Source organism: Penicillium psychrofluorescens, assembly GCF_964197705.1.
Source record: "Penicillium psychrofluorescens genome assembly, chromosome: 3".
NCBI lineage: Eukaryota > Fungi > Ascomycota > Eurotiomycetes > Eurotiales > Aspergillaceae > Penicillium > Penicillium psychrofluorescens.
Window position 1 is genome coordinate 236,463 of NC_133441.1, and position 24,331 is coordinate 260,793.

At 36.7% G+C, this 24,331-nt stretch overlaps 2 protein-coding genes across 2 annotated transcripts; one reads left to right on the top strand and one right to left on the bottom strand.

Annotated features, from left to right (window-relative positions):
• Positions 1–12,123: 12,123 nt before the first annotated feature.
• PFLUO_LOCUS4220 (uncharacterized protein) lies at positions 12,124–13,152 on the bottom strand (the record flags this gene model as incomplete). The annotated part of the gene is made up of 1 exon (XM_073781548.1): positions 12,124–13,152. The coding sequence occupies one exon, from the start codon at positions 13,150–13,152 to the stop codon at positions 12,124–12,126; it is 1,029 nt and encodes a 342-aa protein (XP_073638292.1).
• Positions 13,153–13,801: 649 nt separating this feature from the next.
• Positions 13,802–15,609, top strand: PFLUO_LOCUS4221 (uncharacterized protein; the record flags this gene model as incomplete). Its single annotated transcript, XM_073781549.1, has 6 exons — positions 13,802–13,933; positions 13,983–14,130; positions 14,195–14,238; positions 14,295–14,869; positions 14,932–15,307; positions 15,376–15,609. The coding sequence occupies 6 exons, from the start codon at positions 13,802–13,804 to the stop codon at positions 15,607–15,609; spliced, it is 1,509 nt and encodes a 502-aa protein (XP_073638293.1).
• Positions 15,610–24,331: the final 8,722 nt, after the last annotated feature.

Sequence of the window (24,331 nt, forward strand, 5' to 3'; positions counted from 1 at the left end):
TAAAATCAACTACTAAGCTATAATTAGGGATTAGGAAAATTAGTAAATAGTAGGGGAGCTTAATTAGGTTACTAGAGATAATAGCTAGCTATTTTCTTATATATATAGATATAGGATAGTATTATAATTAGCTTCAAAAGTTAGTAGGTAGAAGAAAAATTATTATTAGACTAGGGAGGACTTACAACTATATAGCGTTAGGGTTCCGAATCTAGGGGACGATTATACGTCCTTTACGTAGCTAGATTTATTAGGAATTAAGGAAATTCATTTTTAATTTAGATTTAGGCGAGTTAAAAGTTTACTATGCTTATTAATACTACTAACTAACTAGTTAACTAATGTAGTTCCTGGGCGAGTGGGCCACCCAAGCGAGTGGGCCACCTACCTAATTACAATTATTTCAAATCGATTTATTAGACTACTAACGCCATTAATTTCAAATTTCTACCTATCAGACCTATTAGGGCAGTGCGTTCTTTTATGCCTAACTTGATTATAGTCGCTATATCGCCGGGGGGCGCGCCTAATTAGTTAGGAAGCTAATGCATCTGCTTCCGCAGGGGGGGGTATTTTAGCATTCATTAGCCTAGTTTAGACTATTAAATGCCTCCCTACCCTCATGACTTCTAAATCCGCCTAATTAGGCAACACGCTTTCTAGATTTCTAGCGCTTTTTGATTTTTTTCTTATTTATAGCGCTTAAATCATAGACTTGCTCATAAAGCATTGCTATACTATATATTGAAATTTAGGTCGCTTTAATGATCTAATCGATTTACCTCTATATAGGGCTTAATCCGCTTTATAATTAACGACTAATTAGGCTCTTAATTACTAAAGCTTAGCGATCTAATTATTTAGGATTCGCTAGCGTTTTAGGGCTCTATACGCTCGATCGACTACCTAGTCGACTACCTAGGGGGGTAGGTATCTAAAGTTGAATATCTAGCTTTGAAATGACTATATCTAGATCATGTAGTACTAAACCAGCTACTTTAAAAGCGCTTTAAATTATTAATAGTTCGAATGCATCTACGCGAGCCTATAGGAAGGAAGTTAAGCTTATTGATATAGTTAACATTATATCGTGTTATGGGATGGTCCCTAGCGATGAATGAATTAGCTATATAAGTGGAAACGGCAAGATAACAAGTGGTTTGTTATTCTTGTGCAGACCTTTTGGTCTAATGGTCGTTGCGTCCGTTCCCGCATTATCCCTTCTAGGGACCATACCATAACATATCGCGCTTTAGCCTTAATTAGCCTCCTATATATACGCTTAAGGAGGGTAAAATAGCCTATATCTAAGGGCTATAATAGATATAACGAATATAGAGGTATACAAATTATAATAATATCGTTTTTAGCGCATAATTTACTAAAATCAGCTACTAAATAACTACTATAGCCATCTATAATAAGTAGTTGATATTTACCCTTTATACGACTAGTAGTTATAGGGATAAATTGTTTTTCTAGCTATCGAAGCCTAATTTGGTCTATAATCTAACTATTATCGCTAATTTCGATTCTCTAATCGCTAGGTAGGTCATTATACTAAGCCTTATAGTAGTAGGTTTTAGCTTTAAAGATAATAGTTATAGGGAGTATGAATCCTATCATATTTATATATTTAATCGATATAACCTATTCGCGATTCCCTAGCTATTTTATAGACCTCTAACTATAATAATCAGCTCTTATAATAACCCTAGTAATCATAGTTAGGCCTATTACGAAGCCTATTTCGTCGAAATTATAGATATCCTTAGGTTAAATACTATTTTCGTCGATTATACGTTGATAAGCTTAAACTAAGGCATAATAATACGTAGATCTTCGTATAAAGCTCTTTTATAATTATATCGATGAGAAAAGCGCAATTTCAGTTCTAGATAGCGCTTTACATAGTTAGTAGCCTAATTCTTACTAATAGTCTAATTATAGCGCTCCTATAATAGAATATTAGCCATTTCCCCTACTATTAATAGTCTAAGGGTAGATCTATACGAATCTATAGATAGAATCTATTATAGGAGTGATTGCTCTTCTTAAGGAGTTAATTTATGACTATTTACGCGCGTATCTTTGCGAAGTTGTTAGCCATCGATCCAACGTTAGAGGGTAGAGCGTAGGATTTCAAATAGGCGTATAGCTTTGCGAATAGTTAGAATTTCGCGTTTCTAAAAGGCTTTAATTGTAAGTTAGATTCTCCCCTCTTGATTAATCGAATTTAGGGAATTTTAGTTGCAAATAGGGGGCATGGTAGATGGTTGAAATAAAGAAGTTGACGCGTTGGGGCGCGATTCGTGTTCCCTGGCCTACTCGCTTAGGTAGCCTACTTGCCTAGGAATTACATTAATTATTATAATGAATTAAGTTATGGTTACTTAAATATCGAGTTATATAATATAATTACTATGTTTTTCTAGGCTATCCTACTCGCTGAGGTAGCCTACTTGCCTAAAAAGGGTACTAATAAACGTAATAAACTACCATAAGTACTTTATTATTTATAGCGCTCTATTTTTTTTCTTTTGCTATTTAAAGAGTAGCGAGTTAATATCGGTATCTATATAGATTAGGTAGTAATTAGACTAATATTTAATATTATCTACTCTTTTACTCTAAACGAAGCGCTAAATAAGTATTTTACTAACGAACGTAAGGTTAATATCTAGACGATCCTATATATTCCTATATAAACTTCCCTACTTTAGTAAATATGTCTATTTCAAACTTGTCTATTATAATTAATAGATCCTCCGCCTTATATTCGATAATAGTACTAGATCCGCCTTAGAGAGTAGTAGACATTTATATCTCTTTCTATATCTTTAAAGTCTAGTACTAGTCATAATCTACTAGCTAGTAGCGCTATTTCTATAGATCGAGCTTCTTTAATATATATAGATATACCTTTAGTAGCTTGTCATCTAATATTTTTAGGTAAAGAAGTTAGGACTATATTAAAGCTAGCTAATAGGTAGTATTTAATAGTATATTTTCTATAGCTCTTAGACTATAATAATACTTACCTATAGTACCTCCTTATCATAAAGAAATAATACTATAGCTAGTTATAATTTATATATATTATACTATAAGATTCTAAACTTATTGATTATAAAGAATCGTTATTATTATTATTATTATTATTACTATTTAGTAATATAATAATGAAACAAAATAGATATATTAATCAAACGTTAAGTTATAAAAATAAAGCATTTACTAATGTCTTAAGGTAGGTAAGGTCATCTGTAAGTTAGTACGATATCTAAGCGAGTTAGCTAGCTTACGACGAATTATAACTATATTTAATCGATATATTAAACTACTGAGAGCCATTAATTTCAAAATTCTACCTCTTAGGCCTTTAGGTTAATACTTTCTTCTATGCCTAACTTGATTATAGTCGCTATATTATAGAGGGGCGCGTCTAATTAGCTATGGGGTAGACGAAACGGGCTCTATGGGGGGGGGGGTCATTTTAGACTTAAATAATTGAAAATTTAATTAATAAAGCTTGTTAATCTAATTATTCAACATTGGCTACCGTTTTTAGAGCTCTAGATACTTAATTATCTACATAGTCGACTACCTAGAGTGGTACGTATCTAAAGTTTGAATATTAAGCTTTGGGATGACCTTATCTAGATTATATAGTACTTAACCAGATATTTCGCAAGCTCTTTAGATAGTTCAGAGATTAAATGTTCTATATAAGCCTATATAAGTATATGCTTTAGGGAAATTAAGCTTATTATATAGTTAATATTGTATTACGCTTTTATTGTAGTTAGCTACCTACATATACGTTTTAGAAGGATAAAACAGCCTATATTCAAGGCTATACTAGAAACAATAGATATTGAAGAAGTATATAAAGTATAATAATATCGTTATTAGAGTATAGCCGATTAAAATAAGGCGTTAAATAGCTATTATAGCTATTAATGAATAGTAGTCAATATTTATTCCTAAAATATTTAGTAATTATAGGCATAAATTGTTTTTCTAGTTATTAAAGCCTAATATAATCTATAATGTAGCTACTACCACTAATTTTAATTCTCTAATCGTTAGTTAGGTCGTTATAATAAGCTTTATAGTAGTACATTTTACTTTAAAAATAATATTTATAGGGAATATAAATCCCGTCGTATTCATATAGTTAATCGATATAACCTATTCACAATTCCCTAGCTATTTTATTAAACTCTAATTATAGTAATTAGCTCTTATAATAACCTTAGTAGTTTACGTACGTCTATTAGAAAGCTTATCTCGTTAGAATTATAGAAATCCTTAGGTTGGATACTACTTTCGCTGATTACATATCGTATAAGGTTAGACTAGGGTGTAATAATATATAGAGCTTTATATAACGTAAATCCCAAGCGAGCGCCGCACCCAAGCGAGCGGCGCACCCCTTACACCATAGTAAACAGTGTCTCAATGTCTCAACAACGATCATCTAATACTTGGTACTGTGGTATACCTTTACTATTTAGACTATGTCGGGCCTATTCATAAGGTCGACGAATATTTTAGGCGGTTATCACACTCAGATATATATGTTTGCTACGGACACCGCTGTATTTTTTGGTATTGCTATAAAAGAATTATTTATCTCAGATTCATGGCAGGTTACACTATTCTCTATGCCTATTAATAGCGCTATACGAAGTATTAAATTAAAATAATGTATTGTTGTCGACATATTGAGATACTGTTTACTATGGCGTTAGGGGTGCGGCGCTCGCTTGGGATTTACGTTAAAGCTCTTTATACTCGTATTAATAAGCAAACCACAATCTAAGCTCTACATAGCGCTAAGTATTGTTATAGACCTAATCAATACTAATAGGCTAACTATCGCGCTTCTATAATAGAATGATTAATATTTCACCATATATTTGTACTCTAGATGTTGATTTTTGTATATATAGAGATAAAATCTACTATAGGATTAAAGACACTTATTCAAGAGTTAATTTATGGCTATTTACGCATATGTCTTATCGAAATAGTACGCGTACTATTAAGCTAACGTTATAGAGTTCTATAAGGCAAGTTAAATACGCGTATAGCTTTACGAATAGAGGGAATTCCGTTGTTTTACAAGGCCCTAATTACAAGCTAGATCCTACTCTCTTAATTAATAGAACTTTTAACGATTTTATTTATAAATAAAGGGTATAGTAGGTAGTTAAAATAAGGAAGTTAACGCATTAGGGCGCGACTATGATTTAGTAAGGAGCTCGCTTATAGATTACATTAAGGTCATTATACTAATTACTAATATAGTATTATTAAAATATTTTAATTCCCTAGGCTCAGGCTTATAATATATGTCTATAGTATTAAGTATTAAATATAACTTTAAAGCTCCCTAGCCATGATTAAAGTAAAATAACTGTCTAAAGAAATTATATAAGGTGCTAGATTAACACTAGAATTAGAAAGCTTTAAATAAAGTTAAGAAGTTATAAATACTTATTATAATAATATTAATAACTATAACTATTATATAGTTATAGTTAATATATTAAATTAGTATGGAGCTTTATATAAAACATATTATAAGGGTAAATATTAATTAGTTTCTATATCTTTATTTCTTAAATAAATTCTTTCTAACCCACTTGAAAGAATATACTATAATCATAGGTAGCTAATAATTATACTACTAGCTTACGAATTCTAATATTCCTTATATAAGGCTATTTAGACGTATAGAGGGCCCTAAATCTCTTTTAGTTCATACAGAACTAAATAGGGCACTTAATAAAAGCTAAGAGTAGGTACTTGTTACCTAGAGACGTATTTTTAACTATACTAATCTCTTACCTCTTCCTTATAAGATTATAATTAAGTATTATTTATAGCGGCTTTAAAATTATTCTAAACAAAGCGTTAGTAAAGGTTAATATCTTTTTGCAGTCTACCTCTCTAGTAGAGGATAAACGCTAAGATATTACTAATAATAATTAAGTAACGTAACCCGTAAGCGAGTGGGTCAGGAAACCAACTACAACTATTTCAAATCGATTTATTAGACTACCAACGCCATTAATTTCAAATTTCTACCTATTAGACCTATTAGGGCAACCCGTTCTTCTATGACCTAATTAATTATAATCGCTATATCGTGGGGGAGCGCGTCTGATTAGTTGGGAAGCCATTGTATCTACTTCCGTAGGGGGGGCATTTTGGACTTTATTGCCCTGATTCATTGACTCCCTAGCCTCCTATGTACTAAAGCCCTCTATATGAGTAATGCGCTTATTTGTTTTCTTACGCTTTTGCTTTTGACTAGCATTTTATATGCGTAAAGTACGATTTTCCCCCGTTAGAATTGCTATATGATTCATCGTAAGATGGTATACTTTGACTAGCTGATCGAACGCCCTATTAGTAGGCGTAGGGGGGCTTTATAATCGACGACTAATACTAGTTTTGATTAATAAAGCTTATCGTTTCAATTGTTTAGGATTTGCTAGCGTTTTAGGGCTCTATACGCTCGATCTACTACCTAGTCGACTACCTTAGGGGGTAGGCGTATAAAGTCAAATATCAAGTTTTGAAATGACCCTATCTAGATTATATAGTACTAAACTAGCTACTTCGAAAGCGCTTTAGATTATTGATGGTTTAAATGCTTCTATGTAAGCTTATAGGAATATAGTAATGAAATTAAGCTTATTAATATAGTTAACTCCTACTCGCGCTTTAGCCTTAATTACCCCCCTATATACGCGCTTTAGGGGGGCAAAATAGCCTATATCTAAAGGTTATAATAGATACGACGAATATATAGGTATAAAAATTAGAATAATATCGTTTTAGGCGTATAATTCGTCAAATTTAGCTGATAAATGACTACCGTAGCCATTAAGAATAAGTAGTCGAAATTTGCCCCTTATACGACTAGTCGTATAAGGGATAAATTACTTTCTTAGCCATCGTAGCCTAATTTCGTCTATAGTCCATCTATTAGGGCTGATTTCAATTCGCTAATCGTTAGGTAGATCATCATACCATGCATATTATTAGTATAATAATGATTTAAAGATGATAGTTAGTAGGAGTATAAATCCCATTGCTCCTATACATTTAATTAATATGACCTATTCGCGGTTCCCTAGTTGTAGGAGAGCCCTCCGACCATAGTATTTAGCTCTTATAATGACTTTAGTAGTCGTAATTAGGCCTATTGCAAAGCCTATTTCGTCAAAATTATAGATATCCTCAATTTAGATACCATTTTCGTCGATTATGCGTCGTACAAAGTCAAACTAAGGCCTAATAATAGATGGATCTTCGCATAATGCTCTTTAGTAATTATACCGTCGAGAATAGCGCGTTTTGAGCTCTAGATAGCGATTAGTATAGTTATAGACCTATTTAGTCCCAACGGGTTGACCATCGCGCTTCCGTAATAGGATATTTGCCATATCCCTAACCATTAATGGCCTAGGGGCAGATCCGCACGAATCCATAGATAGAATCTATTATAGGAGCGATTGCTCTTCTTTAGGAGTCAATTTATGACTATTTGCACGTATAACTTTGCGAAATTATCGACCATCTATACGACGCTAGAGTGTCGTATTAGGGACTTCAAATACGCGCGTAGTTTCGCGAATAGTTGGAAATTCGCCACTTTGGAAGGCTTGTATTGCAAGCTAGATCCTACCCTCTTGATGGACAGAATTTTGGGAATTTTGATTGCGAATAGGGGGCATGGTGAATAGTTGAAATAAGGAAGTTGGACGCGTTAGGGCGCGATCGCGTTTCCTAACCCACTCGCTTACGGGTTACGTTAGTTTTAGCGTAGTTCCAAAGCGAGCGCAGCACGAAATCGCGGTCGCGCGCCCCAACGCGTTACCTTCATAAGTTCAACCACCTACTACGCCCTCTATTCGCAAAGCTACACGCGTATTGAACATACCTAATCGAACCCTACGTCATTGACTTAAAGGCGTACAGTTTCGACAAGATACGCGCGCAAATAGTCATATATTGACTCCTAAAGAGTAATTGCTCTTATAATAGATTCTATCTATAGATTTGTATAGATCTACCCCAAGACTATTAATAGTTGGGCGAATAGCTAACATTCTACTATAGGGGCGCTATAATTAGACTATTAGTAAGAATTAGGCTACTAACTATATAAAGCGCTATCTAGAGCTAGAATTGCGCTTTCCTCATCGATATAATTATAAAAGAGCTTTATACGAAGATCTGCGTATTCTTTTGCCTTAGTTTAAGCGTATACGACGTACAATCGACGAAAACTATATTTAACCTAAGGATACCTGTAATTTCGATAAAACTAGGTTCGTAATAGGATCTTTTAGCTATTATAGAAGCAGTTACGAGGGCTAAATACTATAGTTAGAGGTCGATGAAAAGCTCCGGAATTGCGAATAGGTTATATCAATTAAATATATGAATTTAATAGGGTTTATACTCCCCCTAACTATTTATTATCTTTAAAGGGAAACCCTACTACTACTAAGCTTAGTGTAAGGACCTACCTAACGAAAGAGAATTGAAATTAGCGATAATATCTAGACTAAGGGATAAATTGCTTTTCTACCTATCGTAGTCGTACGAAGAGTAAATATCGACTAGTTATTATAGATAGCTACATTAGTTATTCAGCGCCTAAATTTAAAAGATTATACGCTAAAAACGATATTATTATGATTTATATGCCTCTATACTTATTGCATCTTTTATAGCCCTTAGATATAGGCTATTTTACCCCCCTACGCGATAACGTAATCCACAAGCGACCCGCCCACGCCAAAACACCATAGTAAATGTATGATTGTTACAAATCGATGTTTCAACAACAAAATGCTTATTTTGTTTGATTATTAGTGTGATACTATGATAGGCTAGAATAAATAGTATGAACTAGCTCAAATTTGACTGAAATAAGTATTTTCTTCTATTACCAAAAATACATTTGCAAAGGCACCAAATATCTATATTTGAATCACTGGACATTATAAAAAATTTCAAACTTCATAAATTGGTTAAACATGATATAAATAGCACCAGAATACAATTAAATATCATATTAAGCTATTGTTGCTGAAATAATGAGTTGTAATTTATCACGTTTACTATGGTGTTTTGGATGGACGGGTTTCTTGTATGGGCGGGTCCCATGTGGATTATGTTATATTTAATTCCTATTACTAACTCCCCTATAACGTAATTCCCAAGCGAGTGGGCCACCCAAGCGAGTGGGCCAGCCGAAAACACCATAGTAAATGCATCATATTTATAACTCGATCTTTCAACAGCCACAAGTTAATTTTATTTGATTATTGGCATGAAAGTTTTAACAGACATGACAAACGGTATAAATAGCTCTCGATCAAAATTTAGAAAAAATTTCCTTGCATTACCAAAAAAATACAGCACCAAAGACAACAAATATATATATTTGAACCGCAGAATATGATAAACTTTTTAAATCTCATAAATAGGCTACGTATGATCCAAAAAGTACTATCATATGATAACCCTTCATTTTAAGCTATGGTTGTTGAGATACTGAGTCGTAAAATATCCCATTTACTATGGTGTTTTGGGCTGGCCCACTCGCTTGGGTGGCCCACTCGCCTGGGAATTACGTTACCACTAGTTAGGATGACTATGCTCTATCCTACCTAGAAACTTAGTCATAACTTTCTAGGATTTTCCTTAGGTAAGTTAGAAGCCAGTTTCGTTAATATTAGAGATATGACGTAGGCCGACTTTAATAGCTTCTATCTCACCCTCTAGGTTGTGAAACTACTTAATTATTATTAGTAACCTCTGCGCGTCTAGCCTCTTTGCTTCTATATTTTTTAAGGTTGAAATCCAAAGACATTATAGAGTCGTTCCATAAAACGATAGACCTAAATTTTGCTAACGCGTTAGTCGGAACTACTTCGCGACAAAATGTCCTTTATAGCACTTTCAATCTTATAGGGGAAGAGGTTAGAGATCAGTAGGGTTAAGGACACGAATATAGGCAATTAGTGCATCCTCTTAGCCTTGTTAAGTGCTTTATCTAATAGAGTTCTAGCGGAATAAGATTAGCGACCCTAAACGCGCCCCCGCAACTAGCCGTACCGAATGCCGAATTTCTAGGCCAGTTCTACGAGTTTTGGCTGGCTACGCTTATAGTAAATATATATCTCTAAATTACTAAGCATCATATATTTTTCAAACTTCATGAATAGGTTGAATATGATCTAAATAGTACTAGAATATAATAAAATTCTATATTAAGTTATAATTTATCATATTTACTATAGTGTTTTAGGGTAAGCAGGTTGCTTAGCTAAGTAAGTGAGTCACTTAGGAAATACGTTAAAGGTTTTATACCCCTATCCCTATATTAAGTAGTAATACTCTACAATTTTCCCCAGCCTAGCTAGAAGCTAGTTTCATTAAAATTATAGATTTTCTTTAGCTTAATTTTACAATACTATGGGACTATATCTAGGCGGTAAGAAAAAAATCCTTAATATAGGGTAATCGCTCTATAATAATTTGCTCTATTTCTATAATTTTTTAGGTAGTAGGAATATAGTTGTTAAGGTAGCGTTTTACGAATCTATAGGCCTAATCATTCCCTACGCGTCATATAGAACTACTTCGCTCTAGCATCTCATTTGCTATACCCTTGACCTCTACTAGGGTTAGTTAAGACTTATATAATAAATTAGATCTATCTAACGTAATTCCTGGGCGAGTGGGCCACCTAAGCGAGTGGGCCAGCCGAAAACACTTTAGTAAATGGGATATTTTACAACTCAATATCTCAACAACCATAGCTTGATATGAAGTTTTATTATATAATAGTACTTTTTGGATCATACGTAGCCTATTTATGAGATTTAAAAAGTTTATCATGTTTTGTAGTTTAGATATACATATTTGTTATCTTCGGAGTTGTATTTTTTGGTAATACAAGAAAACATTTTTTAAATTTTGATTAAGAGCTATTTATACCGTTCATCAAGTCTATTAATACTACCATGCCAATAATCAAATAAAATTAACTTGTGGTTGTTGAAGTATCGAGTTGTGAATATAATGCATTTACTATGGTTTTCCCGGCTGGCCCACTCGCCCAGGAATTACGTTACTTAATTGATGCTCTCTAAAGCTTAGGCTTACCTAATAAGCTTATAAGATACTACGGCTATCCCTATTTAAGGCTTCCTAACGCGATAAATGTTCCTTTCGAGGGTCGTTTATTTATTTACTTATAAAGAACCATTAAATACATCTTGAGAATAAGACAAAGCACTTATACTTAGCAAAAATAAGCTTAATAATAGATACTTAAAGCATAATAAGCCTATAAAGTCTTAAGCCAGTAAAACAACCATAGGGGCTTAATATTCTATAAGGACGAATATATATTGATTAAGAAGAAGCAAAACTTGCTATAGAGTTGAATCGAAAGGCTCCCTCTAAGTATATTATTATATATAACTCAAATAACGACTAGATAGTAGTTCAGAATAGATATTAAATACATAGAGGCGGCCTGGCACGGTCTTCAACGCAAAGAATGCATAAATCATAGGTTCTCTAGATCTTTTTGAAGAGACTGCCGATTTAGCTCGGTTAACATCCCCTACGCCATACATTAGTTAATGCAGATTTTCCAGAATTCAATTCACTTCTTTGACAAGGCCAATTGGAAACTCGAGAAGGCAGCATGTCCTTATCGGGAATGGAAGAGACCTGCTATTTGATATTTTTCAATTGAAAGTAAGAATTCAACTACATGTACGAAACATTTGCGATGAGGACGAAGAATAATCGTCAACGGATATCATTTCCCTTCCGGCTGAGTTGCTATACCACACACAGGTTTTTATCGAAATCGTCTTGACCAAAACACACTCAAACACTCTTTTCTGGTCCCACCGCCAAGCCCTTAGCCCAGATCAATCATTTAAGTTGCCCTAATCAAACTGAGGAACTCCGTAATATGCACCGTGTAAGGTATTGTATTTCTGATAAGTTTACTGTAGCACTCTGATGGATCGGGATCATTACACCTGTCGCGAAATCTCTCGCCCATCACCGCGAAGGCTTTGGGGGCGTCGTTCCCCAGCCAGCCTTCCAATTTTGGCCCCGGATAGGAGCGAAGAGCTCCTCAAGGGTGGGTTTACTGCTTATCATTGCCTGGTCGTATAGAGCATCAACAAGAGTCTCGAGCGTTCTGTGGTTCGACTCGACACCGTAAACCCAGGCATCACCTCCGAAGATCTGGTCGATTTCGTCGACTTCGGCGGCCAGCCACGGCAGCATATATCTTAGAGCATCCAAAAAGCGCATACGGACCCGCGCGACCTCTTTTGCATCATTGAAAGCATTGAAGAGACTTGACGGCAGCCAAGGATACTTGTCGACGAGCTCCCGCTTCACGACCACCGTATGCATAATGGGGAAGACACCTTTCTCTTTAAAGTATGTCTTCTCCACGTCCTTGAAATCAGGAAATAACCTTTTAACATGCTCCGCGGTACGAAAAGACGGCGGAAGGTCCGCCCCGATCGTTGCAGCGATATCGCCGTCCTCCAACATCTGGCTCAGCGACTTGCCGCTATTGTTCTGTGTAATGTTCACAGGCTCTACCAGGGGCATCGCTGCCGGTTTACCATATCCTTCGGCGCTCACAAAGGAGCCTTGGACCCAATGAATGCTGTCAAGATCGACGCCATGTTGCTTGAGCACTGAGCGAATCCAGACTGCGGCCGTCATGGTGTAAAGCGGCACCCCAATCTTTTTGCCATTCAAATCCTTCGGTTCTTTGACAATAGTACTGTTCACTGCAATGTATCCATGCCGAAATGCTCTGGATGGAAACACTGGTATCGCAACAAAATCGCGGAGACCCATCGCATAACGACAAATATATTCGCTGAGACTGAGTTCGGACGCATCAAACTCTTTGCCTCCGGCCATCCGATCAAAGATATCTCGAGGGTGATGGAGAGCCAGGAAATTTAAACCGATGCCCTCTGGCACGACCTCACCTGACTGCAGCGGCTGGAAACGGTCGTACAGCAGACCTGCAAAGGTGATAGGAACTTTGTGGGAGCCCATGGCGGAACGTGAACTCGCAAGCGACACTCGGACTGTTGAAGGTGATAAATGAGCCTGCCCACTTTGTTATACCCAGGGAAAAGTCTCATCCGTCTCATCACCAGCTATTTGGCGCCATTTCTCGCGTGAGCCTAATCCCCGTTCCCGGTGCAAACCCGGAATCTCGGCATCTTCGTTATCTCCCCGTGTGTAGCTCCGCCCAGCCCCACGTTTTTCTCCTGAACCTAATCCCCGCTCCCCGAGTGGTGAAAACAGGAAAATTAAGCTTTGTCGTTATCCCGCGAGCCATGGGGTAGTGCGGAGCTCCTACTATGTAACAGGTAGCGCGTACTCCAGGATTTGTTGAATACCCGAGGTGTTTCTCTTAGCGTCAATTCGAGGAAAGGGTTGAGTCTTCTGTCAAGGATAATTTTACCATACAGCATTCTAGTCACCACCACGGTACACATTTTATTTTCTTCGTATTAGTCATGCGCACCCCTCCATTGCATCGTAAGCACCAGACAGCACCCTCAGCTGGAATCCGACTAGACAGATAATCGGACTTGAAAAGCTGAATTGGCCTTCCTACCTTGTTTTCTCTTACACAGCCGTCGTATAGTCTCGAATTAACTACCTTTTCGCAAAAGACGGGTTTCGCGAGATCATCATGGCCAAGGAAGTCGAGAAGATTCCGCACCCTCATGGCGAGTTCGCCGACCGAGACATTGTTATGGGCAGGATGTCCAAGTCCGGTGTCGTCTTACGCCCTCAGCCGACGAATGACCCAAATGAGCCGTTGGTAAAATAATAGCTGCAAAGAGGCGACCTAATTGTGCTAACAGACATAGAATTGGCCGCAATGGGAGAAGTATGCGACATATCTCGTCCTCTGCTGGTTCACCTTCCTGGCGTTCATGAACTCTTCTGCGTTCACGGTTGCCGTCAAGTCAATCGTCGAGGAATTTGGCAAGACGCCGACAGAAGCAAGCTACTTGAGTAAGCCTTCTACAGTTCCAGTCATTGCCCACGGTCTCTCTTTTTGGCACTAACGTGCTAGTAGCATCGCTGCAGGTACTTGTGATGGGCTTTGGTGCTGCGTTTTGGGTGAGATTCCTCTCGCATCTACACATTCACCACCTGCGTTAACCATCTCGCTGCAGATGCCAATGTCCAGAAAAACTGGCAAACGTCCCGTGTACCTTCTGTCAATCCTCTTCCTGTGCGTCACCAACATCTGGAGCTACTTTTCCAAATCATACGGTAATCTCCTGGCATCGCGACTAGTCGGGGGGTTCTTGACCGCTGCTTCAGACGCCCCTGTGTCCGGCGTAGCGGCGGACCTTTTTTATTTTCACGAGCGGGGCCGTACCTTAATGATTTTCAATATTGCTATATCGTCAGGCGCCTTTCTCGGGCCCTTCATTAACGCGTACATCACCCAATACTTGGGTTGGCCCTGGATGTGCGGTGTTATGGCCATCGTTTCGGGTGCGACCTTCATTCTTGCAGTTTTACTTGTCAAAGAGACTGCGTATATTGTTCCTAATGGTGTACGAGATCTCGATCGATCCGCTGAGACGTATGCGCCTAAGAGAAGCTGGGCTGCTTCAATGTCCCTAACCGCCGGCATCGACCGAGACGCATCCTTCTTCAAATGGGTGTTTGAGACCGTACAGCTCATAGCTTATCCTCCTATCTGGTTCAGCGGAGTGACCGTGGGACTGTTTATCGGGTGGTGAGTTTTGGATATGAATTATAAGAGATGAATCACACGCTGTTGCTGACTATGGAAACAAGCAATATTGCGATCCAGCTTACAGCTTCCCAAACCTTTACGGCTCCACCCTACTCCTGGCCACTGCATAGTGTTGGACTGCTGTCCCTCTCGGGCTTCACGGGTTCTCTGCTCAGCTTTTTCTTTGGTGGTTGGTTCATTGACTGGATCGCCACTCGCGCTACCAAGCGCCATGGCGAGCGTGTAGAGCCGGAGTATAGACTTCCGGCAATGATGATACCGGCTGTAATCGGACCGATGGGTTTGTTGACCTTCGGACTAGTGATTGCGACAGGGAAATCTTGGGCTGGTGCAGCCATCGGATATGGCATGCAAGGATTCGGTGCGACGGCTGCTGCGAATATCGCCGTTACCTACGTGGTAGATGCCTATCGCCCAGTGAGTGGAATTTTCCTTTTATTACCATCAAGTAATGGCATGCCTAACATAGTATTGATTCAAAATAGGTCGCTGGGGAAACCATCGTGATCGTATTCGTTCTTCGAAACGTTATCGTCTGCCTCATCTCCACTTACATTTCCAAATGGTTCGAAAGCCAAGGGTTGAAGAATGCCTTCGGAGAGCTAGTTGGCGTGGCTTATATTATCCTGTCGTTAACTTTGCTCATGTATTTTTTCGGCCCCTATCTTCGGCGACTCACTTTGGCGTATGGCCTGATGACCAAGTATACAGAGGGCTGAGGGTAAATTCTTTTTTAAGCGTGGTCAATGCCTCTTTATCGGTGCAGTCTTCCCCTCGGAGGGGGAGGTATAGGTCACCTGCTAATTGCAAATCGTTCATTCCTGACTGCGACTCATACTAGTCTATAATAAAATACGCTAGTAAAAAATATTAGCGAGTTCTTAGTCCTAAATGCTTGCTCTTAGTGTCATCTGTAGTCAGGACTAAAATCCTCTACAATTGGCATGTCAGCTAATTACTCCTTCGAGGGCTCAATTGAGATCGACAGATTAGTAATATGCACGTAAAGCTAGTCGGATTCGAAAAAAACACATATATATATGTTCTCCCTGTGCTAGATGGGTTTAGCGAGTTTTTTCGTCCTTGTTTCAGCTTTGAAGACGGCGTCTTTCTTTGGCTCTATCGCCGCACCCTAAGAAAAAGACTGCTCAGCCCATAACCAGATTTAATATCTGATTATGATTTCCTTTTATGATATGAATTTCTAAGCTCAAGCCGCTTTATATGAAGAGTGGGCCGAATTTCTCAGTACTAATTTCGTGCATGACGTACCTAGAACAGCAATCTCAGTTTTAGGTATAGGAGATAGCGGAGGGTCGGTCTTAGGTCGGGGAGTCCGTGTTAAATTTGAAGGTAATAATAAGCTAATGATATGCAATAGAGGCATTAAATATCGACTAGTTTTCTATCTAATATAAAGACCCTATTATATGTACTTCAGTGTATCTAATCGCAGGATATTCGAACATAAGAAGAGAATGTAGGCTTTATAATCTTACCCAAGAGCGAGCGTATCTGTAACGTAATTCCCAAGCGAGCGCCGCACCCCTATCACCACAGTAAACAGCATCTCAATATGTCGACAACACATTATTTTAGTTTAATAATTCCCATATCGTTATTAATAGGCATAGAGAATAGTATAACCTGACTTGAATCTGAAATAAATAATTTTTTTATAGCAATACCAAAAAATACAGCGATGTCCGCAACAACTATATATATCTGAATATGATAACCGCAAGAAATATTCATCGACCTTATAAATAGGCCCGTAAAGGCCTTTGAGAATTATAGATATACTGTGGTATTACTAGAGCTTTAAAGTTCCCTTTTCTGATTAGGGTAGGCATTAAACGTGGTTTTAATCTAACTAATCTCCAACAATTTTATGAGTATTTCACGCTATCTCTCTACAGAGTGCGGCTAGTTAGATAGCTATTTCAATTATTAGTAGTATGATTATGACTAGGGTTTCGTAACCTATAATTCCGATAAAATATCACTGTCAGGCATTTTCTTCTTATATAGCTTAAATAGATAACTAATCCGTCGTATAGTCATTAACCGTCGTTTTGCCCCTTCTAGCGTATTTATTCGATTATGCGATTATGATAGGTACTACTATAGTTATAACTAAGAGTAACAGAGTAACCTTTCGATTAATATTTAATCGAAAAGTAGTGATAGTGTAGCCCTTGAGAAAACATGCTAATGTATAGATGCTACATAGGGGGCCAAAAGTATTAAAACAAATTGCGTTGCGTCGCACTATAAGATGAAATTATAAATAACCTATTATTTATAGCCTTAAAAAAGGGGTATCTCTATCCTGAATTATAAATGACGATCGCATCTTACATAGCTTAATTTACCATATAAAAAGGTGTTTTTAGAACTACATATATTAAATCGAAGTCCTAGAGTAGTTGGCTATAAACTTTTAATATAGTTAGACAGACGCCTCCTTTAACATCTATTTACGCAGTCTACTAGTCTATAAACGTAGATACTATTAGATAAAAAGACTATATAAAATGATTTAAACTTTATTATATCTAGGATTTTAAAGGGTAGAAAAATTTTATCTTCTCTAAGTACAGCGTTAATGTAGATCGTGTTCTCTAGCTTAATTCGCCTAATTCTAAAACGAGACTATTTTATAAAAGTTTATATATAAATTTAATAAGCTATAGGTAAGATGTTTCGTAAATAATTTAGGGTAGAATTCTAGATTAGTAACTAGCTAGTTAAAGTTAGTAATTATGGAGCTTACACGGATACGCCTAATTCTATCTATTAATAAGATAATACGTAGATTTTTTAATTGACTCCAGAGTAGACGAAAGAGTAGTTTAAAACTTATAGTATTTATATTATTAAATAGCCTCTATATTCGGGACTCTATAGACTATCTTATAACCTATACCTCATATAATTATAGCTATAAGAGCTAGGCAGGTCTGTTATATACAATATTAATTTACAATTTATTAATTATTTTTTATTGGCATACTATTAAGAGGAGAAGATATATCTATTTTTGAAACATATTAGTAAATATATAAAATAGGAATATATTAATACTTTTAACCCCTAACTATGTTAAAAGCTCTCTAGAAATCAAATAAACGTCTACTCTATAGGAGGCTCTATTTCGAAGTAGAGTTTATAGAGCTCTAGAGATAGGGGGAGTGCTCGGGATTTATAGTAGAACGAACTATAGAATGATGCTGCTATAGTAATCCTAATTTAACCATGTAAGGTTTCAATTATATAATCTCAAATATTATGTTAGTTGTAATATCCCTAAGAAAAGCTATGGTGTCCCTATCAATTCCCATTTATTGGTATGCTATAACATCTTGCTACAAAAGATATCACATGCTGACGTCAAGGTAGGTGACTGGTTATTTTGTTGCATCACTACAAAATAAATAGTCGTGAGAGCTACAAATATATATCTTTCAATATTTGTATCTCGAAATACTTATAGACTCTATAAGAATGCTAGATATGCTAAATAACGTGTTTGAATATGAAAATATTCTATGAAACGCTTCTGCTGTTGAAATATGAAGCTGTAATTGATCGCAATTACTATGTGTTTTGGGACGATCGGGTCGCTTGGGCACTACGTTAATTAGCGCTTTGATTAATAAAGATTATCAATCTGTTTTTAGGCTCTATGTGCTTAATTGGCTATTTGGTCTACTAGCGACTATATCAGGGGGTAGGTGTCTAAAGTCGAATATTCAGCTTTTCTACTACCATATTTGGATTGAATAGCACCGAACTAGCTACTTTAAAAGCGGTTCCAGATAGTAGCTAGTTTAAATGTTTGTATACATGTATTTGGGTGTATAGTTAGTAATAAAATAAGCTTATTAATATACTTGACTCCTACTCGCGCTTTAGCCTAAGATAATAGTTGGGGGAGTATAAATCCTATTATGCCTATATATTTAATTAATATGACCTGTTCGTAGTTCAGGAATCTCTTGCGAAACATGAACTTCTGATCTAAAGCCCTACGCACTTTCTGGTGCATAGCAAATTACCTATCATACTAAGAGCAATCGATTGACCCTACTTTTACCCTATATCCATCACTATGTCGGCCGTAATAGGTAGAAAGAAGAAAAAGGGGGGTTCTATAGACAACCCCTAGCCGGAACTACTAATCGACTAGGACGCCTATAACCTACGCGTATATACGAAGAACCTACTAAAGACGACTAAGTAGTAGAAGACCGTAACTAAAGACGGAGGACTTCCCTCCCCTAACCGCTTTACGTAATACCTAGAGGCTATAATCTCCCTAACTACTAGGATACGCAATAGTAAGATAATCGCCGAGTTATAGCGTATCCGTACATTGTTAGACGAGAATAATAGGAAACATACTAACATAATTAATAAATTATAGCATACCATCGACCTTTAGGCATCTAAACCTACTACCGTAGCCCCCTATAGCCTAAACCTCTCTTACTACGACGCCCTAGCGAGCTATATAACCACATAGTCGTCGCTAGTCTCTAGATGGCTAGTAAGGGCTAAGACTAACGGAACTTTGCTAAGTAATGAGCTTAGTAGTAGTAGTAGCGCCGCTACGCCTATACTACTACGTAAGGACCTATAGCTAGTCGTCTATAGCATAGAACGGGTGATCGTTAACCCCCTATAACGAAATAAGTAGGAGCTAGTACGCTAGGTTAACCGTTCGATTAGGGATGGTAAAGATAGCGTATACTAAGAGACATAGCGAGTATTAGCGGGTCGTATACTCCTAAGTAGCGATGTTCTACTATAAGTAGATAAGTTAGAGGATATCTAGATCCTTATAACCACTACTATAATAGAGGAGAACTAGTATTAGGTCCTTAGACTAGACGCTACCCTAAAACGTTATACCTATATAGTAGTAATGTTAGGGGTTACCTACCGCTTTAACCTATATAGGCCTAACGCAACGACGTACCTAAGGGCTAAGAACGTTAATCGCCTACCTACTTCCTTAATCGTCTATATTAGATGGTTAATAATAAGGCGAAAGATAGAGGAAATAAAACTATAAATAGCTAAGCTTCTTATCGATTTCGACGACTAGGAGTTAGCGAACTAGGCTATTAGGCTTAGCTTATTACTATATAGATAGAATCATAACTATTAGTTCTTTAATAATAGTCACCGTCTTTAGTAATACTTTAACTATTAACTATATAGTTATATAGCTTAATACTATAAGTAAGAGACCTAGTACGCCTATTACGCTAGTTCTTATAATACTAAAAGCTATATATACCTATACGACCGCTAGAAGGGGAAGTATACGAACTATATAAAGCATAGAAAGAGTAAGCTAAACTACTTCGCCTATAATAGGGACTACCCTATTTAAGGCGAACAACTCGCTATAATTAAGGCAAATAGACTTAATGGACTATAGCTCTACCCCCTACGACTAAATTCCCTAATATTAATATTATAGACTACCCCTACTATAGCCACTAACCATCTAACCCTAGTAGAGACCTAGTAGACCTAGCTATCGACGCGTAGCCGCTCTATTAGCAAGCTAAAGTTATAGAGCTATTCGTAGGTCATATATAAGAAATGGCGTGCCGTAGACTCTAATAAGGAAGTAGAGAGGATCGATAAGGACCTTTATACCTATACTAGTACTATTATATAGCCTATAGGATCTATCGGCGACGTCTAGGTCGACCTTATAATAGATAAACTCTAATAGATAGGTAGGTAACGCCGTAATAAAAGCTTATACGAAGATAACGAGTCTAACGACGAGTTAAGCGCTAATCATCTATAGAAGCTATATACTAGAAGCGTTACTTAATATTAGAAGACCTAATACTTAGAATACTATAGGCGAACTATTAGAGATTAAGAGATAAGGTAATAACGTATCTCTTTAGTAAGAAAGAGGTATAGGAGATAGAGGTCCTAGCGATCTAGGAACTAGAAGTATATATATTTAGAGACATAGGCACGATGATAGCGATATACTTATAGGCCCTAGGGGGCCGATTTTATATTCTACTAAAGCTAACGCTTATAGACGAAGGAGAGGACTAAAGACTAAGGGTATACTTCTATATAAATAAGAAAATCGATCTAAAAACATAGTCTATTAAATACTACTTAAGGGACTTAAGCACTCTTATAGTATAGATAGCCTTAGGCTTAGTTAACATCTATAATATATATATACTAAGCAAAGTAGGAACCCTAGGCCCTACGGAGAGGGTAAGGGTGGCTAAGGCCGCTAGACTATCCCTTATAGTGCTCTATAGGGCCCTACAACGTAGATAGATAGGTAGATAGGTAGTTATTAGGGACTTTAACCTCTATTACCCGCTATAGTTAAGGTACTACTAAGCTTAATAATACGATAGGGATGCTAATAAGCTAATCTCTTTAGCTAGCGATACTAGCTTAGAGCTACTTACTAAGAAAGGCATAGTAATATATAAGGGCAAGGTCTTTAGCTATTACGTTAAGTCAACTATCGATCTTACGTAGGCGTCTACCCTACTAGTAGACTATATAGTAAGGTATATAGTATAACGCTAATAGCTATTCGTAGTAGATTATATACTAATACTTATAGAACTTGACCTCTAGTAGAATAAGGCCCCTAAGAGATAGCTAAGGAAGTAGAAAGGAGCTAATTAGGAAACCTAGACGAGCTCGCTAGCGATATTAGTAATATTGTAGCTATAGGACTTCGATACGATTAGTAAGATTAATACGGCTATATAAATATTTATAGACGTAGTTAACGCCGCCGTAGAAGATATAGTACCTATATTACGTATCTACTAAAGATTAAGGCCTATATATATAGCTAGCCTTAAGCCTCTTTAGTACTAGGTATACTAGGCCTACGAACGCATACGAACTAGAGACCTAGTCGATATTAAGTAATACTAATAGCTCCGCTATAAGCTTAGTAGGGAAAGCAAAAAGGTAGTATAAATAGTATATTAAGAGCGTATAGCGAACGCTACGAACGATATTAATAGCTTCTAGAGCCTATCTAAGTAGGTAAGATCGAGGGGAGTCCTAAGGTCTATATATACGCCTACCCTCTATATTAACGGAAGGGAGTTTACTATAACAACGTAGAAAGCTAAGGTCCTAAGGGAAGCGCTATTCCTAGTACCGCTAGTACCTATAGACATAGATATAAGAGATATCTACGCTTAGAATAGACGATACCTAATGCTATATCGTACCCTACCTATCTCTATAAAGGAGGTAAGAAATGCTATTAATAGATCTATACCGAATAAGGCACCTAGACCTAATAGAATACCTAATCTAGCTCTTAAACATATAATTTAGATACTAATAGTCCTTAACTTCCTTATAGAATTGTTTAACATATACCTAGGCTATAGGTACTACCTAAGCCTCTTCTATAAATTAATTATAGTCGTTATCTAAAAGCTAGGTAAGCCTAACTATATAGAACCGAAAGCATACTAACTAATTATACTATTATATATACTTAGTAAGGCCTTAGAGTTAGTCGTAGCTACTAGGCTTAGCTTTCTTATTAAAGAATATAAATTACTCCTAAAAACATATATTAGTAGACGCGTAGGCCGCTCCTACGACTATACTCTTTACCTACTACTTAAGCGTATCTATAAGTCCTAGAGATAAGACGACTATATCGCTATACTACTTACGCTTAACGTCTCTAGTATCTTTAATAATATCTCCTATAAACGACTAGCCTACTATCTACGGATACATAAGATACTACCTAATATCGTCTAATAGATTAGTAGCTTCCTTCGTAATAGATATACGACGCTACTACTATAAGAAGGGGATATAGGCCGCGTACTAGTCGTAATAAGAATCCCCTAAGGCTTACCTCTATTACTAATCCTAAACTTATTTTATAATATAGACCTTATTAAAAGTATCTATACTATAGTACCTATACGTATGCTTATTATAGGGTATATCGATGATATCTATATCCTTATCTAGAGCTACTCTATAGTAGCGAACTACCGTCTTCTTAAGTAACTATACTAGAAAGCCGAAAACTAGGCTAGGCGCTATATCTTAAAATTCGCGCTAGCGAAATATAGGCTAATACATATATAGAAAAAGGGCGCTAGTATATATAGACTAGAAGGACTAATTAATACCCTACTTATACTAAATAGGGTCGTGATTAAGCTAATACTATCGCTATAGTACCTAGGAATCGATCTTAATAAGAATCTAATAGGTAGGGCGTAAGTCGACTAATACTATAAGAAGGTAGTAACGCTAATCGCTATATTACGATTAATTATAGGGATGATATAGGGCGTTAATACCCTAAACCTCTACTATATATAGACGGTAGTACTACTCCTATAGATTGCGTTCGCCTACTCTACTTAGCGGATAGAGGGCGCTTATAGCTTAAAAATAGTAGAGAACGAAGTAAAGAGGATAATTAAGTTAATTTAGTACTAGGCGCTCTATAAAATCGTAGGAGCCTTCTATACTACCTTACGCGCCGCCCTAGAGGTATATCTATTCGTATAACTAGTATCGATCGTAATATAAAGGCTATCTAAAGAGGCGTGCTTACGCCTCTACGCGACCCCTATCTAGTCTATAATAAGAACTACTACTATATAAGGAACTTTAATAGCTTAATAAGCGATAGTTTCGCCCTTCTAACGCCTTAAATAATATATTTTACGTAAGGGAATTAACGTTATACGAATTGAGCGGATTAGACCCTTTATAATCGTACTATAGTAGCTCCCCCCTAAGATATATATCATAGTATTAAAAGAATAGGCTATTAAGGAATATAACGAGGTCATTAGAGCTATATATAGCCTAAACGTAGCTATTAGTTATATAGACGGGAGCGGTATAGAGATAGGTATTAGCGCATTAGCGACGACGTTATAAGGGAACGTGATTGTAGTTCTTAGTATACTTATAACTTATATAGTCTACGCCGCTAAGCTTAAGGGCATCTATCTTATACTATAAATATTCGAGAAATACGACTTATAGATAGGCATTAATACCCCCTACGTAGCTACTATCTTTATAGATAACTAATTAGCGATCTAGGCCTATACGTACCTATATTGTAGCTTAGGCTAATAGACTATTCGTAATATTAGCATTCTCGTTAAGAGTCTCCGCTAAAGGAGATATTATATCTATATCCGCTAGATCCTAGGGCATATAGGTATCCTAAGGAACGAACGAGTAGATAAAATAGCGAACGACGCTATAAGTACTCTATCCGCTATACTACTAACGATAGTACTCCTTTCGAGTTATAGAATAAGGCTATGCGACCTCGTATTTAAGTAGTAGAAATAGGAGTAGACGAGTAACCTATATAGGGAATACTACCGCTTATTATTCCTATTACTA